This window comes from Marmota marmota, unplaced genomic scaffold, assembly GCF_001458135.2.
Source record: "Marmota marmota marmota unplaced genomic scaffold, marMar, whole genome shotgun sequence".
In the NCBI taxonomy this organism is placed as follows: domain Eukaryota; kingdom Metazoa; phylum Chordata; class Mammalia; order Rodentia; family Sciuridae; genus Marmota; species Marmota marmota.
The window spans coordinates 20,164,095-20,177,163 of record NW_026000241.1 but is presented as its reverse complement, the minus strand read 5'-3'; the positions used below and the strand labels follow the sequence as shown (position 1 = coordinate 20,177,163).

At 46.2% G+C, this 13,069-nt stretch overlaps 1 protein-coding gene across 2 annotated transcripts; it reads left to right on the top strand.

Moving 5' to 3' along the window:
* Nucleotides 1–264: 264 nt before the first annotated feature.
* Cmtm7 (CKLF like MARVEL transmembrane domain containing 7) lies at nt 265–10,060 on the top strand. Of its 2 annotated transcripts, none has more exons than XM_048794710.1 (4): nt 265–476; nt 4,366–4,464; nt 7,645–7,726; nt 9,676–10,060. In XM_048794710.1, the coding sequence occupies exons 1-4, from the start codon at nt 294–296 to the stop codon at nt 9,681–9,683; spliced, it is 372 nt and encodes a 123-aa protein (XP_048650667.1). In that variant the 5' UTR covers nt 265–293; the 3' UTR covers nt 9,684–10,060. The 2 variants fall into 2 exon arrangements, with proteins under 2 accessions (XP_048650667.1, XP_015345030.1); XM_015489544.2 differs by having other exon boundaries at nt 268–476; nt 9,670–10,060.
* Nucleotides 10,061–13,069: the final 3,009 nt, after the last annotated feature.

Below are 13,069 nucleotides of genomic sequence, written 5' to 3'. Positions count from 1 at the left end.
TATATTCCTCTTTCTGAAAAGAAGGCATCCTGCCAGCACAATATAACAAACTTCAGAGAGCCAAAGTCTGTCGCAGCAGCCGTCCTTGCTCACAACCAGCATGTGTTTTTAAAAGATTGTACTACATGAAAGGGCACTTTTCTGACCTTCCCGCCAATTTGTGTGGAAATAACCTGAATTGGAACAGCCTGTCAATTCTGGCTGTCAGGGGAGCCTTGGGTGGCTGTTCTGCTGTTTGTTCCCCAGGTGCCCGTCTTGGGCAGGCATTTCTCTGATGTCAACTTGCTGTGTTTATGTCTCAGGTCACTCTGCTGATCGCCTTCATCTGTGTGCGGAGCTCCGTGTGGATCGACTACAGTGCCTTCAGCTACTTTGAAGTCGTCACCATTTGTGACTTGATCATGATCCTGGCCTTTTACCTGGTCCACCTCTTCCGCTTCTACCGTGTGCTCACCTGCATCAGCTGGCCCCTGTCGGTAAGAGCTAGCACTGTCCTCAGCATGTACCAGACAAGGTATCAGCCAGGACGTTGGGACCCAAGAGAGTCCCTTGCATCTCCTAGTCCACCTCTTGAATCATCCTTTGCTGCTTCAGCCCTGATTTTCCAACCATTTGGTGGACATCTCTGATGTCCTAGTGGTTTCTAGAACTCACTTTCCAGCTACAAGAAGTCTGTAGCTCTTGGGTATATTTCCAGAGTTGTGCAACCCATCACCACGGTCAATTTTAGAACATTTTATCTCAAAAAGAAATTCCTTCCCTTTTAGCTACCACCTCCTTACCTCTCAGTTCCTCCAGCCCTAATCTTTCTCTCTGTACAATTTTCCTATTCTGGATGTTTCTCTTGCATGGAATAATGTATGTGACTGGCTGCTTTCACTTGGCAGAATATTTTCCGGGTCCATCCACACTGTAGTATTATCAGGACTTCATTCCTCTTTATAACCAACTCTTTTTCCACCATATAGATACACCATCTTGTTTTTCATTCATCATTGGTGGACATTGGGTCAGATTCACCATTTGGTTATTAGGAGTCATGCTGCTAATAGTCGGGCAGTTTGGCAAACTGCCATACTCTGCCAAAGGGGCTGTAGTGCTGGATGTTCCTGTTAGCTGTGTGTGAGTGTGGCGATTTCTCCTTGCTGATGCCAACTTTTGTGATTTTCTGCTTCTAGCCATTTTAATGGGTATGAAGTGATACCTCATGTAGTCTTTTTTTTTTCCCCCCCTGTGGTGCTGGGGATTGAACTCAGGGCCTTGTGCATGCAAGGCAAACACTCTACCAATTGAGCTATATCCCCAGCCCTCATGTAGTCTTGATTTGCATTTCTCTGATGACTAACAAAGTCAGCAATCTTTTCATGATTGTTGATTGTTTGTATTTTTTAAAATAAATGTCTGTTCAAATCTTTTTCTAATTATTTATCTTTTTATTATTGAGTTGAATTTTTTCTATTTCTAGAGAAAAGTCCCTTATTATACATATATGATTTGCAAATATTTCCTCCCATCCTGTTGCTTGTTTTTTAACTCACTGGTTGGTGTCCTTTAAAGAACAAGTTTTTAAATTTGGTTAGTCTAATTTGTCTTTTTTTTTTCTCATGTTTTGGTACCATATTAAAGAAACTGTTACTAAATCCAAGATCATGAAGATTTGCCTCTATGTTTTCTTCTAAGTTTTTATAGTTTTAGTTTTTACACTTTGAGTGGGTTTTTTTAGTTTGGTTTGGCTTGGTGTCTGTGTGAGTGTGTGTGTGTGGTACTTGAAATTGAAACCAGGGCTCACATACACTAGGCAAGCACTGTACTGCTGAGCCACATCCCCAGCCCTAGGTTAATTTTTGCATTTAGCAAGAGGTAAATGTTCAACTTCATCATTTTGCCCGTAGATATCCAGTTTCCCAGAACTATGTGGCAGAAAGATTGTTCTTTTCCCATTAAATGGCCTTGGCACCTTTGTTGAAAATCAGTTGACCATAAATACATGGATTTATTTCTGAACTCTCAGTTCTATTCTGTTGGTCTGTCTGTCTATCTTTATGTCATGATTACACCATCTTGATTATTGCAGCTTTGTAGTAAGTTGTGAAATTAGAAAATGTAGTGTTCCCAGTTTCTTCTTTTCCAGGATTATTTTGGATCATTGCAATTCCATATGAACTTTACAATCAGCTTTTCAATTTCTACAGAGAGATCAGCTGAGACTCTAACAGGGATTGCATTGAATCTGTAGATCAATTTGGGGAGTACAACCATCCTAACAATACTAAATTTTAGGATCCAAGAACATGGATGATCTTTTCATTTATTTAGATCTTCCTTCATTTCTTTCAACACTGTTTTGTAGTTTTCAGAGTATTTTATTCTTTTTGATGCTATTTCAAATGTACTTTTTTTTTCTTACTTTCATTTTTAAATTGTTCATTACAAGTATATAAATAATTTTTTGTCTGTTGATTTGTAACCTGAACCTTACTGAACTCCTTTATTAGTTCTAATGGGTTTCTAGTGGATTCCTTAGGACTTTCTTTATACAAGATCATGCCCTCTACAAATAGAGACGGTTTCACTGCTTGCTGTCTAACTCGTTGCCTTTTACTGCATGGTCTTGCCTTATTGTAAGAAATTAGTCGAACAAATTAGTTAACTGTCAGATAGAAGCGGCAAAAAACAGACATCCGTTCTCTTTTCCCTGGTCTGAGGAGGGAAGCACTTCATCTTTCATCATTAAATGTAATGTTAGGTGTGAGTTTTTATAGATGCCCTTTATCAGATTGAGGAAGTTCCCTTTTAGTTCTACTTTGTTAAGTGTTTTTATCATGAAAGGGTATCAGATCATGCTTTTTTTAAAAAAAATCCAGTCTGACAGCCTCTGCCTCTTGATTATCCACTCTGTTATTTTGAGAGAAAGTCCTTTGTGCTCATATGTTATAAAGCCCCTTTCAAGTGATGACACCCTTTCGCTTCTTTTGAGAACAAGCTTATCTGGGCATCTGGATGCTGACAGTGAACAAGCAAAGCAGAGAAGAAATGCAAGAGGACAGGAACAAAGGAAGGCTGAGAGGGGAATGTTCAAAGGACAGGCTCAACCACACTTTTTTGGCTGAGTACTCTTTAGGTCCCTTGCGCTTAGGATTCTCTCCAGTCCGTTTTCTCTGTCCCTTGCCATCTTCCTCTTCCTCTGTGGGTGAGAACCCTGGAGGTGGGGAACTTCCAGTTGTTCATCTGCTCTTAGGTAGATTCTCTGTGGTCTCCCTTGTGATCCTCCTAAGGAGGATCTCCACTAAGGAGAAACCCAGGTCTTTGATTTTACACAGTTTTGAGAGGATCTGCAGCTTGAAAGTGGATTAGGGGAAAAGGTTTTCCAAAATTTAATAACTGTCACCCTGATGGGCAGAATTCCATTGAGGAATAATTTCTAAATTTTCATCGAAGAGAACTGAATGTGGAGGCACTCTGGATTTCGAGGAGTACTGTAAATGGCCCCATGCTTAAGTTCTCCTCTGATCTGGTGTTGGATCTCAGGAAGAAGGAAGGGTGAGGTGTCATTCATCCTATGCTGACGAATGACAGAGGTCCAGCCCCTGCCAGGGCCTGCAAAGGTGCTGATTTAAACAGAAATGGACCCTCCTGGGCTGAGGCAAGAAGGGAAGGTGGAGTCAGACCCGCTAGTAGACCCCTCTGGTAGAGCTCAGCCAGGGACACTGGAGAGACCAGCAGGACTTGGGAGAAAGCCAGCGGCCACTACACCCCCACAGACACTTCACAGAAGAGCTGCCGACCTCATGCTGGGCTTTGACTCAGAGTCTGAGAGATCCCCAGGAACAAGCACCCCTCAAGTCCACACCTGGAAGTGTCCAGAGTGGGAAGGTGCTGTGGTCAGCCACACAAAGTCAGCACATTGTTAGCCCAGAATGTCTCCAAAGCAGAAGAGAAAGGTTCAAGTCTCTTTAAGGGGCTTTGCTTCTCAGAGCTGGAGTTTTGTTTAGACTCTGAAGCCTGAGAGTTGCAGGATTACTCATTTTGCTTTTTAATAGCCTGAGCCAGAGGTCAAGGTACTGTCTGCGAAAGGACCCCGGGAGTGGAACCATCCTCAGTGCATACCTCTGCTTTCTGGAGAAGCTTCCTTCCTTTGTCTTGTTCCCCTCCTGCCTGCCGGGCATCGTTGCTCTGGTACTTGGCCTCTTCCTGGCCAGCCTCCCTCTGGCTGCTGGCATGCTATGCTACTCCTCCTGCCAGGGCAAGCGAATAGAGGGAGCATGGCTCTCTCTTCTTCTTGTCATCTCTTCTGAGGCCCAGCTGCTCCCCAGGGACCAGGAGTGGCGCACATCACCCACCTGTTTGCCTCTGTTTCACCCCCAGGAACTTCTGCACTATGTCATCGGTACCCTGCTCCTCCTCATCGCCTCCATCGTGGCAGCCTCCAAGAGTTACAGCCAGAGCGGACTGGTAGCCGGAGCGGTGAGGATGCTCTTGGAACCTTTAGGAATGAAGTCATAGCTTAGTTGCTCCTTTCTTCCCGACGGGGGCAGAGAAGGGCTTGGTTTCCTAGGACCCAACTTCATAGGCTTGATAACTGCCTCCAGCCAGCCAGCAGCTGTCTCCAAAGAGCCTGACACTTGGACTCACAGCACATGATCCTCGACAGTGGACTGTCAGGGCTGTTAGCAAATTCTAATGGCCCCAGTAGTCCTGGCCTCTTTCTCACAGCCACTACTTAAATGGAGGGGCAGGGTTTTAATTCACAAGCCCACTCTGAACATTTGCTTTGGCTGCCTGTGCAGAGAAAGATTTGGTGGCCTTTTTTGGATCCAGGAGGAAGAGTACTATGATCCATCAGTGATATCTGCCTTGAGTCTTAACTTTGCCATTTTATATTTTTAACACTGTTCAGGCCAGGAAATAATACTCCTGTACCTTTTGGAGTCAAAAATTGATCCACCTGATACCCTTAAGTAGAAGTAGCTGGAAATGTAAAAAAAAAAAAAAAACTATAGTGCAGTGGAAGATATATACATAGGGAGGTATGATTTTTTTTTAAGATTCATAGATTTCTGTCATCTGACTTATGATTTCACTAACTTTATAGTTCAGTGGCTTATGGGCCAGTATAGATTTGCTTTCCTAGGGCTGGGGATATAGCTCAGTTTGGTAGAGTGCTGGCCTTGCATGCTTAAGGCCCTGAGTTCAATCCCCAGCACTACCAAAAAAAAAAAAAAAATCACCAGATTTGCTTCCCTAATGAAAAAGGTAATTTTTTCGGGGAGGGGAGGGGGGTACTGGGGATTGAACCCCGGAGTGCTTAACTACTGAGCCACATCCCCAGCCCCTTTTTAAAATATTTTATTTAGAGATAGGGTCTCACTAAGTTGTTTAGAGCCTCACTAAGTTGCTGAAGCTGGCTTTGAACTTTTGATCCTCCTGTCTCAGCCTCCCTAACTGCTGGGATTACAGGCATGCGCCACCACCCTCAGCAAGAAGGCAAATTTGTTAGGGGCTGGGGATGTGGCTCAAGTGGTAGTGCGCTTGCCTGGCATGCATGAGGCACTGGGTTCCATCCTCGGCACCACGTAAAAATAAAATTAAGATATTGTGTCCACCATTTTTTTTTTGTTTTTTTAAAAAAGAAGGCAAATTTTTTAAAATGAGTTCTAAGATAAGTTCTGTGTGTGAGTTTCACTTATACACATCACCAGGTTCTCTGGAGTCTGGCCTGGGGCTGGGTTTGTTCCTGGAATTACTCTAGAGAGGGAGGGTCTCCTCTGAAGGTCAGCACAGGGACCCAACATCACTGCATATGGTGGCCAAGATCCTAAACACCTATGCCCCCTAATACACCTCCACAGGCCCCTTTCTGTGCTGTCTCTGAGGAGAGGAGCAGCATCCCTTGCAGGTCAGCATTTGCCCGACAAGTGCAAGCTGGTGGGAGAGGCACTCTGTGCTCCAGGGTGCACCCAGGGTCAGTCCTGCTGGGCTTTATAAGCAGATCACAAAGAACCACATTAGCTCAGGAGTCCCAAGAGCTAATACTTATCATACACTGGCTTTGTACCTAAGACCAAAACTGGATCATGGAGAAACCAGAAAAAAATGTAAAAAATATGGTCCCTCCTTAGGAGAAAATGGTCATCAAGCTTCAGAGATGAGGACAGGGCCCATGAAACAATTAGCAAACAAGGCATTGTCGTCTAGAATAGCATTCTGTAGTGACATAATAATAAACTGTTCAATTATGCAGTGCAGACAGTTGGGGACCGGGATGCTATATAATGTGCTAATTGTGCAGAACAGACAATGAGAGGCCAGGACAGGCTCTAATAAGCTAATTATGTGGTGCAGACAATTGGTACAAAGGGAGCCAAGGAAAAGGCACTGGGGGTGCAAGTGGGAGTGGGCTGATGGGGGCAGCTGTTTATGTCAACCAGCAGCTGTCCGGAAAAGAAAAGCAAACCTTGTTGAAAAGCCTACTTTTCATCTGGCTGCTCGTGGACAGTACCTGTGGGACATCAGCCGGTGACCTCAGTAGTGAACTAGTGGTAGCATGGCATCCCCGAGGCCTCAATATGCATCTGAGAACACCCAGACCACCGACTGGCAGAGCGTGGGTTCTAGGGTCAGACCTCAAGTCTCAGACCCTGTCCTGACTCTGGCTGCTCTGCAAAACCTTAGGCAAACCCTTGACTCACCCGTTCTTCCATTTGTTTAGCTGTGAAATGATGAGAGATGTGATACCACCCTCCACCTCGAAGAATTGTGAGGTGCAAGGAATCTGCTCAGCTTAAGAGCTTAAATCCAAGCAGCTGCATAGTTAGTGCTCAGTGGATTTCAGCTGCCGCAGCTGCCAAGGTTGGTCACAAGCCAGGAACATGACTGCAGACCTCGTGGTGTCCAAGACACCAGGGCGGGGCCTGCACCCTCTAGACCATTCCATGAGCCCTTTTCAAGGTCCTCTTCCTGTCCGGTCACCCTGTTCCTCCCCTGCAAATGAGGAGCTTGGGCCTAGGTCAGCCCTGCTCACACCTGAGCACTGGCTGGGCCCTGAGAAGAACAGAGCACTGCCGTAAGCTATTTTAATCTAATGTTATCTAAATATGTGCACACATGAAACCAGGTCCACAGGCCTCAGCTTCTGGCTCACACACAGCAATAAAGCCACAACAGAGCAGAAAGCTAGTATGAATGAAAGGCAAACGATGCCAACACATCAATCAAATCCATTTGAACATTAAAAATCGTAAAACCCAAATTAAATTTAAATAATTTAATTATTAATAATACATTTAAATAATTAAATTTCCACTTTTTTCTTCTTTATTAGTCCAGAGTAATCAAAGTCCAGTGGTTGACCCCCAACTTGGTTGTACATATATGAATGCCAGCCTGGGAACTGGAGTTGCTTAGGGCCAAGAGTGGAGACCCAGAGGCCTGGCTGTCAGGCCTGACTGGGGCTGAACCCAGGAGGACTAAAGCCAGGGACTGGCCCTTCCAGGCTTCATCTCTGTATCTGAAGTGGTCAGGTCAGATGATAACCCAAGCTTCCTTTCAGTGGTGGACAGTTCGGGGAACAAGCAGGAAGATAAGAAACAGGAATGCCCAAGGGATGGGCCTGTGGCCTATGAACCTCCTCTCTCTCCTTTGCAGATCTTTGGATTCGTGGCTACCTTTCTGTGCTTGGCAAGCGTGTGGCTGTCCTACAAGATCTCGTGTGTGACCCAGTCAACAGGTGAGCTCCCATTATCTGTATGCAGAGGTCTCCGAAAGACCCCCGCTCAGGAACAGGACAGCTTGTCTTTGGCTTTGGCGGTCGGGAATGCCCCTGTGCTGAGGAGGCCATGCATGACCCTTGTCAGCTCAGAAGTGGTATCAGAGCTCAGGGCCTGGCAGAAAGAAAGAGGGAACCCATGAGACCCTGCTGTCATTCCCATCTCCATACACCCAGGGGCGCCCTGACATTTCAGCTTCTGATGGCAAGCATTTTCTTAAAAATAAGTTTCCTAATGGCAGAAATAAAGCACTTGCCTTGCAAGTGGGAGGCACTGGATCCAATCAATCCTAGCACCTCATGAAAACAAATAAAGGCATTGAGTCCATGCGTAACTAAAATATATATATATTAAAAAAAAAAAAGTACAAATGAAAGTGTTTTTGTTTTTGTTTTGGTACTCCTGTTTGAACCCAAGGGTGCTATACCACCAAGCTACATCCCCAGCCCTTTTTATTTTTTATTTTGAGACAGGGTCTTGCTAAGCTGCCTTAGCCTCTCAAGGAGCTGGGTTTACAGGTGTGCACCACCACACTGAGTGAGAATTTTTTTTAATAAAAATTATCTGTCGGGCTGGGATTATAGCTCAGTGGTAGAGTGGAAGGCACTGGGTTCGATCCTTAGCACCACATTGCATCCAGGGGCTCTCAATCACTGAGCTACATCCTGCCCTTTTTCATTTTTTTATTTTGAGACAGGGTCTCGCTGAGTTGCTTAGGGCCTCACTAAGTTGCTGAAACTGGCTTTGAACTTGCCATCCTCCTGCCTCAGCCTCCTGAGCCACTGGGATTACAGGCGTGCACCACCGCATCCAGCCCTAATGTTTTTTTATCTTTAGAATAAGTTCTCAGTAACAGATGACTATAAACCTGAACCAACTTTTGGTTAATACACTTCTTTCTTTGAGCCATCCCTTCCTTTCTTTATTCTTTTTCTTTCGTCTTCAAAAATCACATTAGAAGTATCAAAGCCTGCACCTTACAGAAAGGGGGCCACGGCAGAGCTCAACCTGCTCCAGCCTTCACTGGCAGGAAGTTCACAGGACGCCCAGGGAAAAGAGCCAGGCATGGAAGCCCACGCAGTGCAGGGCTCATGCAGAGCTGCCCAGAACAGGCAAATCCAGAGATGCAGAGTAGGCCAGTCGGTGCCTGGGAATGCAGGGGAGGGGCGTTTGAGAGTGACTGCTCATGGCTTGGGGTTTCTATCTGAGGCCATGGAGATGCTCTAAAACTGTAGAGGAGGTTGCACAATTTGGTGAATAGTCTGAAAAACATTATTGAAATAGTTCACTTTAGACGGATGAACTGTGTAGCATGTGAATTACATCCCAGGACAGCTGTTTGGGAAAAAAAACGAATGGGGAATTTAAAAAAATAAGAAATAAAAAACACATTGGCGAATGTGGTAAATAAAAAATAAATAAGAAAAGTGATGCCTTAAAACAATAAATCTATAAATATTTGTATAAATACATTATTGAAAATCAGGGAGAGACAGCTATCGTGGTATGCACTTGTAGGCCCTGCTACTCAGGAGGCTGAGGCAGGAGGATTGTTTGAGGCTGGGAGCTCAAGACCAGCATGCACAAAAAAAAAAAAAAAAAAAAAAGCTCATGGAAGAATTGCTGAAAGAAATTGTTAATGGAGTCGAAGGGGTTACTACCTCTAGGGAATAGGATTGAGAGATGTAGGAATAAGAGCCCCTCCATACTATTTAATTTTTTTTTTGTCTCTAAAAAAACGTATTTAAAAAGAATAAAATAATCCCAATGAAAGTTGGTGCTGGGTGGAAAAAAGAATTGCACAGAGAAAAACTTGGGGAGTCAAGCTGTGGCTTCTGGTTGAAGCCCTTGGGTCAGTTCTGTCCCCCTCAAACTGATCTAACTTTGCCATTTCCTTCCCAAGATGCAGCTGTTTGACAAGGCTTCAGCCTCTGGGTGCCTCAAAAGGATCTGCAGGACATGGGCCTGGCAGACAGGAGGACCAGTGACCCCAGGCACGGCTTCTGGACTGTTCCTATGCCAAAGTCGCAAGCAGGCTGATAGGCACCAGGCAGGCCCCCCTGGCCTCCAGCTTCCCCAAGACACCAGGTCTCAGCTCCTGGGCTGGCCAGAACCTCTGTCTCCAGTCTTCCCTGGAGAATTTTCCTCCCCTTCTGGGAAAGGAAGCAGCTCCAAGGGCAGTCTGTCTCTCCTGCCTGCTTTTAGCAGCACCTCAGGTACTGAACACGACGGTGGGCTCCCAGGTCTGCTTCTCCTTCACTTTCCTCGGGGGAGCGAAGATGCCTCGATCCTCACAAAAATAAAGCCACCTCCTAATTTATCTAGCCTGTCAATCTGATCTTGAAGATGCCCTCCTTCTTAAGGTGACATGCCTACACAAACACTAGGTGGTCAGCCTGTTGTCTCCCTCCCTCCCCTCTCTCTGCCTTTGTTACGGTTGTGTGTGTGTGTGTGTGTGTGTGTGTTTGTGTGTGTTTAAATAAAATATTAGCCAAGTGCAGAAGACTTTCTTATTGAACTAGAAGAAGCCTGTAAAGCTAGGCCTTTGCCTTTGAGTTTATGTCTGACACATGACCCTAAACCCAGTGCTGTGTATATACTCAAATTCTCATAAAAAAAAGGAGAATCTTTTTTCTATTTTCTACTGTTTTTTTTTTTTTTTGGGGGGGGGGTAGGGCAATGGCAGTAAAGTTGGGTTTTAGGTAAGTATATGCAGTTCTAAATTTATATTTGCATCCTTCTCTGTGATATGCACCTGCTCATTTTGGAAGGGGTTTTGGAGGAAGCTAAGGGTCCAGTTTACACTTGACACTTATCCTGAACTTGCCACTTCCCTGGGCTTGGGCTGCTTGATTGGCTAGAAAGAGGACCAGGGAGTTGTTGAATGGTGCTATGGGCAAGGAGAGAACATGTGTAGCCACCGTGAAGAGCGATTACAGTACTGCTGGGCAGGTTACTGCAGGAAGCCATCCGTGAATTACTTGAGGGTCTTCTCTCGGTGGTAGCCAGGGAGATTTAGGTTTGGCAGTGGGAACTATCCACAGCTCTCTCTCGGTAATAGATTGCACATGACCTTTATCTCTGCTCTGCTAGGAAGATACCTCATAGTAGCTCCCTGCTGGGAACTGGACAGCCCAACTGTAACCTTTTTTGGTGAAGAACATTCTATGGAAGGCCTTTGATGTTTCCTGATATAAATAAAGCAGGTGTGGGCTCCATTTTGCCAGAGTCTAGAAGCTCCATCCATCTGATCGGCTTGCCTATCCTGCCCTGGTTTTTGAAACTACTTCCTGTGTTCTGTGCGTTTTTTTTTTTCCAAGCTTTTATTCTCAACCAGCCCATTCCACTGAAAGGAACCCCATTTCTACCACCCATGCAGGACGCAGGCGAGAGATTACGATAGCACCCACTTTTTAGAAATGAGGAAAGTGGTGCTCCTCTCCCATGGCACAGGGCAAGTCAGCAGGGAGCTAGGCTCACACTCCAGCTCTGCCTGGCTCCCTCCTGGGCCCCATCCTGTCCTGTGCAAAGTATTGATGAAGCAGAGGCAGCTCCTGGGGCTGCTCTCATCGGTGCTGGTCAGCTGGGAACACTGAGATCTGTCTGGGATTCTCAAGGGAAACAGCTCCCACTATGTCCAGGCCCAGTGCTGCTCATGAGAGGGCATCCCATGGCTCAGGTGGGCTGGGACAGGGTCATAGCTCACGGCCCTGACTTGGTCAGCTCCTCGAGAGCAATAGGATGGAGATGACTTGGCTGTCCAGGTGGGGCAGGGGGCCTAGAAGCTCCTGCCTGTGTTGTGACAATGCAGGCCTCCCCGAGAAATAAGGACCCAGGTTTGACCATGTGGGTATCCTCTTAGGGAGACTGAGGAAGGTGAGGGATGGTCAGAATGGGAAACAGCAAGAGCCAGAGTCTGCTTAGACACAAAGAGAAGCTCAGAGATGGATGAGATCTCCACAGACCAGGAGAGCAGTGAGTGCATTTGGCCCTGACTTGGCTGAGAAGAAACTGCTCCAAGTGTTGGTGGGAGGGGCAGGAGCGGTGGGTTTTAGGTCATGGGGCCTTTGTGGAAACTCAGGCTTCCATGGCCCCCCCCCCCAATAAACTGATAAACTCTTTGAAAGGTGGCCACACTACAAGCACCAAGGAATAAATGTCTAAGCAAACAGTAAAGGGAGAGAAAAACAGATCGGAGTCCGATCTGATTGTGTCCCCTCTGCCATTCACTAGCCCCGTGACAGTGAATAGACAGTCTCTCTGAGCCTTAGTTCCATGTTGGTATAATGGAGAGAATAAGCCTATGCCACCTGCCCTGTGACCCTCTGGGAATTCAGCAACATAGCAGTGTGCTCATGTGACAGTGATCTTTCTAATGCTGATCCCCAAAGAGGTACCAGAGTGGCAGGAAACTGAGCAGGTTGATATTGCAGAAATGACTGGAGGGGTGCAGGGAGGAGAGAGGAAAACATCTTGACTTTTACTTTTCTGGACCTTAAACTCTTAAAGTCAGGGCGAGGGGCCAAGAGCATTTTCAGCAGGACTCTGGAATACATGGTGGACAGAGGGAAGCAATGAAACCCTTGCAGGAGTCAAAGAAAGTCAACACATTCTCAGCACGTGGAGATACTGGCAGTGGGGATGGGGGTGAAAAAAGCCGGTAGTGATGGAGGTAGGCTCTGGACATGTCCTGTGATCATCTCCTACCCAAAGCCTACTGACTCCCTCCTAGCCCAGTGAAGGAATGTTGGCTTTCACTTAGCAGATAGGAGGGATTTTCAGACATTCTGCCCTCGGGTTCTTTGAGCCCTGGTAGCTCCCCAGCCACTCAGGAATATTCTAGAAGCAGAGCCAGTGCCTTAGAGTTCTTGATATCTTGGCAATCTCCATACGGATCTGGCTCTTAGTTGGCAGTTGAGGACGCTGTTGACAGTAGGGAGAAGCCAACCCAGCCGTGACTCACTGTCCCTGGACCACACCCCAGGGTCTGGATGTCTAAGCCAACGGGGCAGTGACATTCAGCTGTCCCATGGAGATGCAGCCCCTGGACCCAAATGTTGACTCGTCACTGTGCCCCATGACTTGAAAGTGCCGACATGCCTCCCTCCAAGAAATTGAGATCTAATGGTTCTGCACTGGGAGCCAGGTATCTTCTCAGCCCTGTCCACAGAGTGGTCTATCTGCTGATAATTAGAGCAGATTAGAAATGCAGGCCCCAGGCTCGAGGTCCCACAGAGGCCCACCAAAGCAGGATCATCATCTGCATTGTAGCTGGGTCCCTGCTGCTATGCCCTGCTTCAACC

Coding starts and splice junctions, on each gene's coding strand:
- Cmtm7 (XM_015489544.2), top strand. CDS start 294: ATGTCTCAGGTCACTCTGCTGATCGCCTTCATCTGTGTGCGGAGCTCC. Junction 477..4,365: donor GCATCAGCTGGCCCCTGTCG/GTAAGAGCTAGC, acceptor TTTCACCCCCAG/GAACTTCTGCACTATGTCAT. Junction 4,465..7,644: donor GCGGACTGGTAGCCGGAGCG/GTGAGGATGCTC, acceptor TCTCCTTTGCAG/ATCTTTGGATTCGTGGCTAC.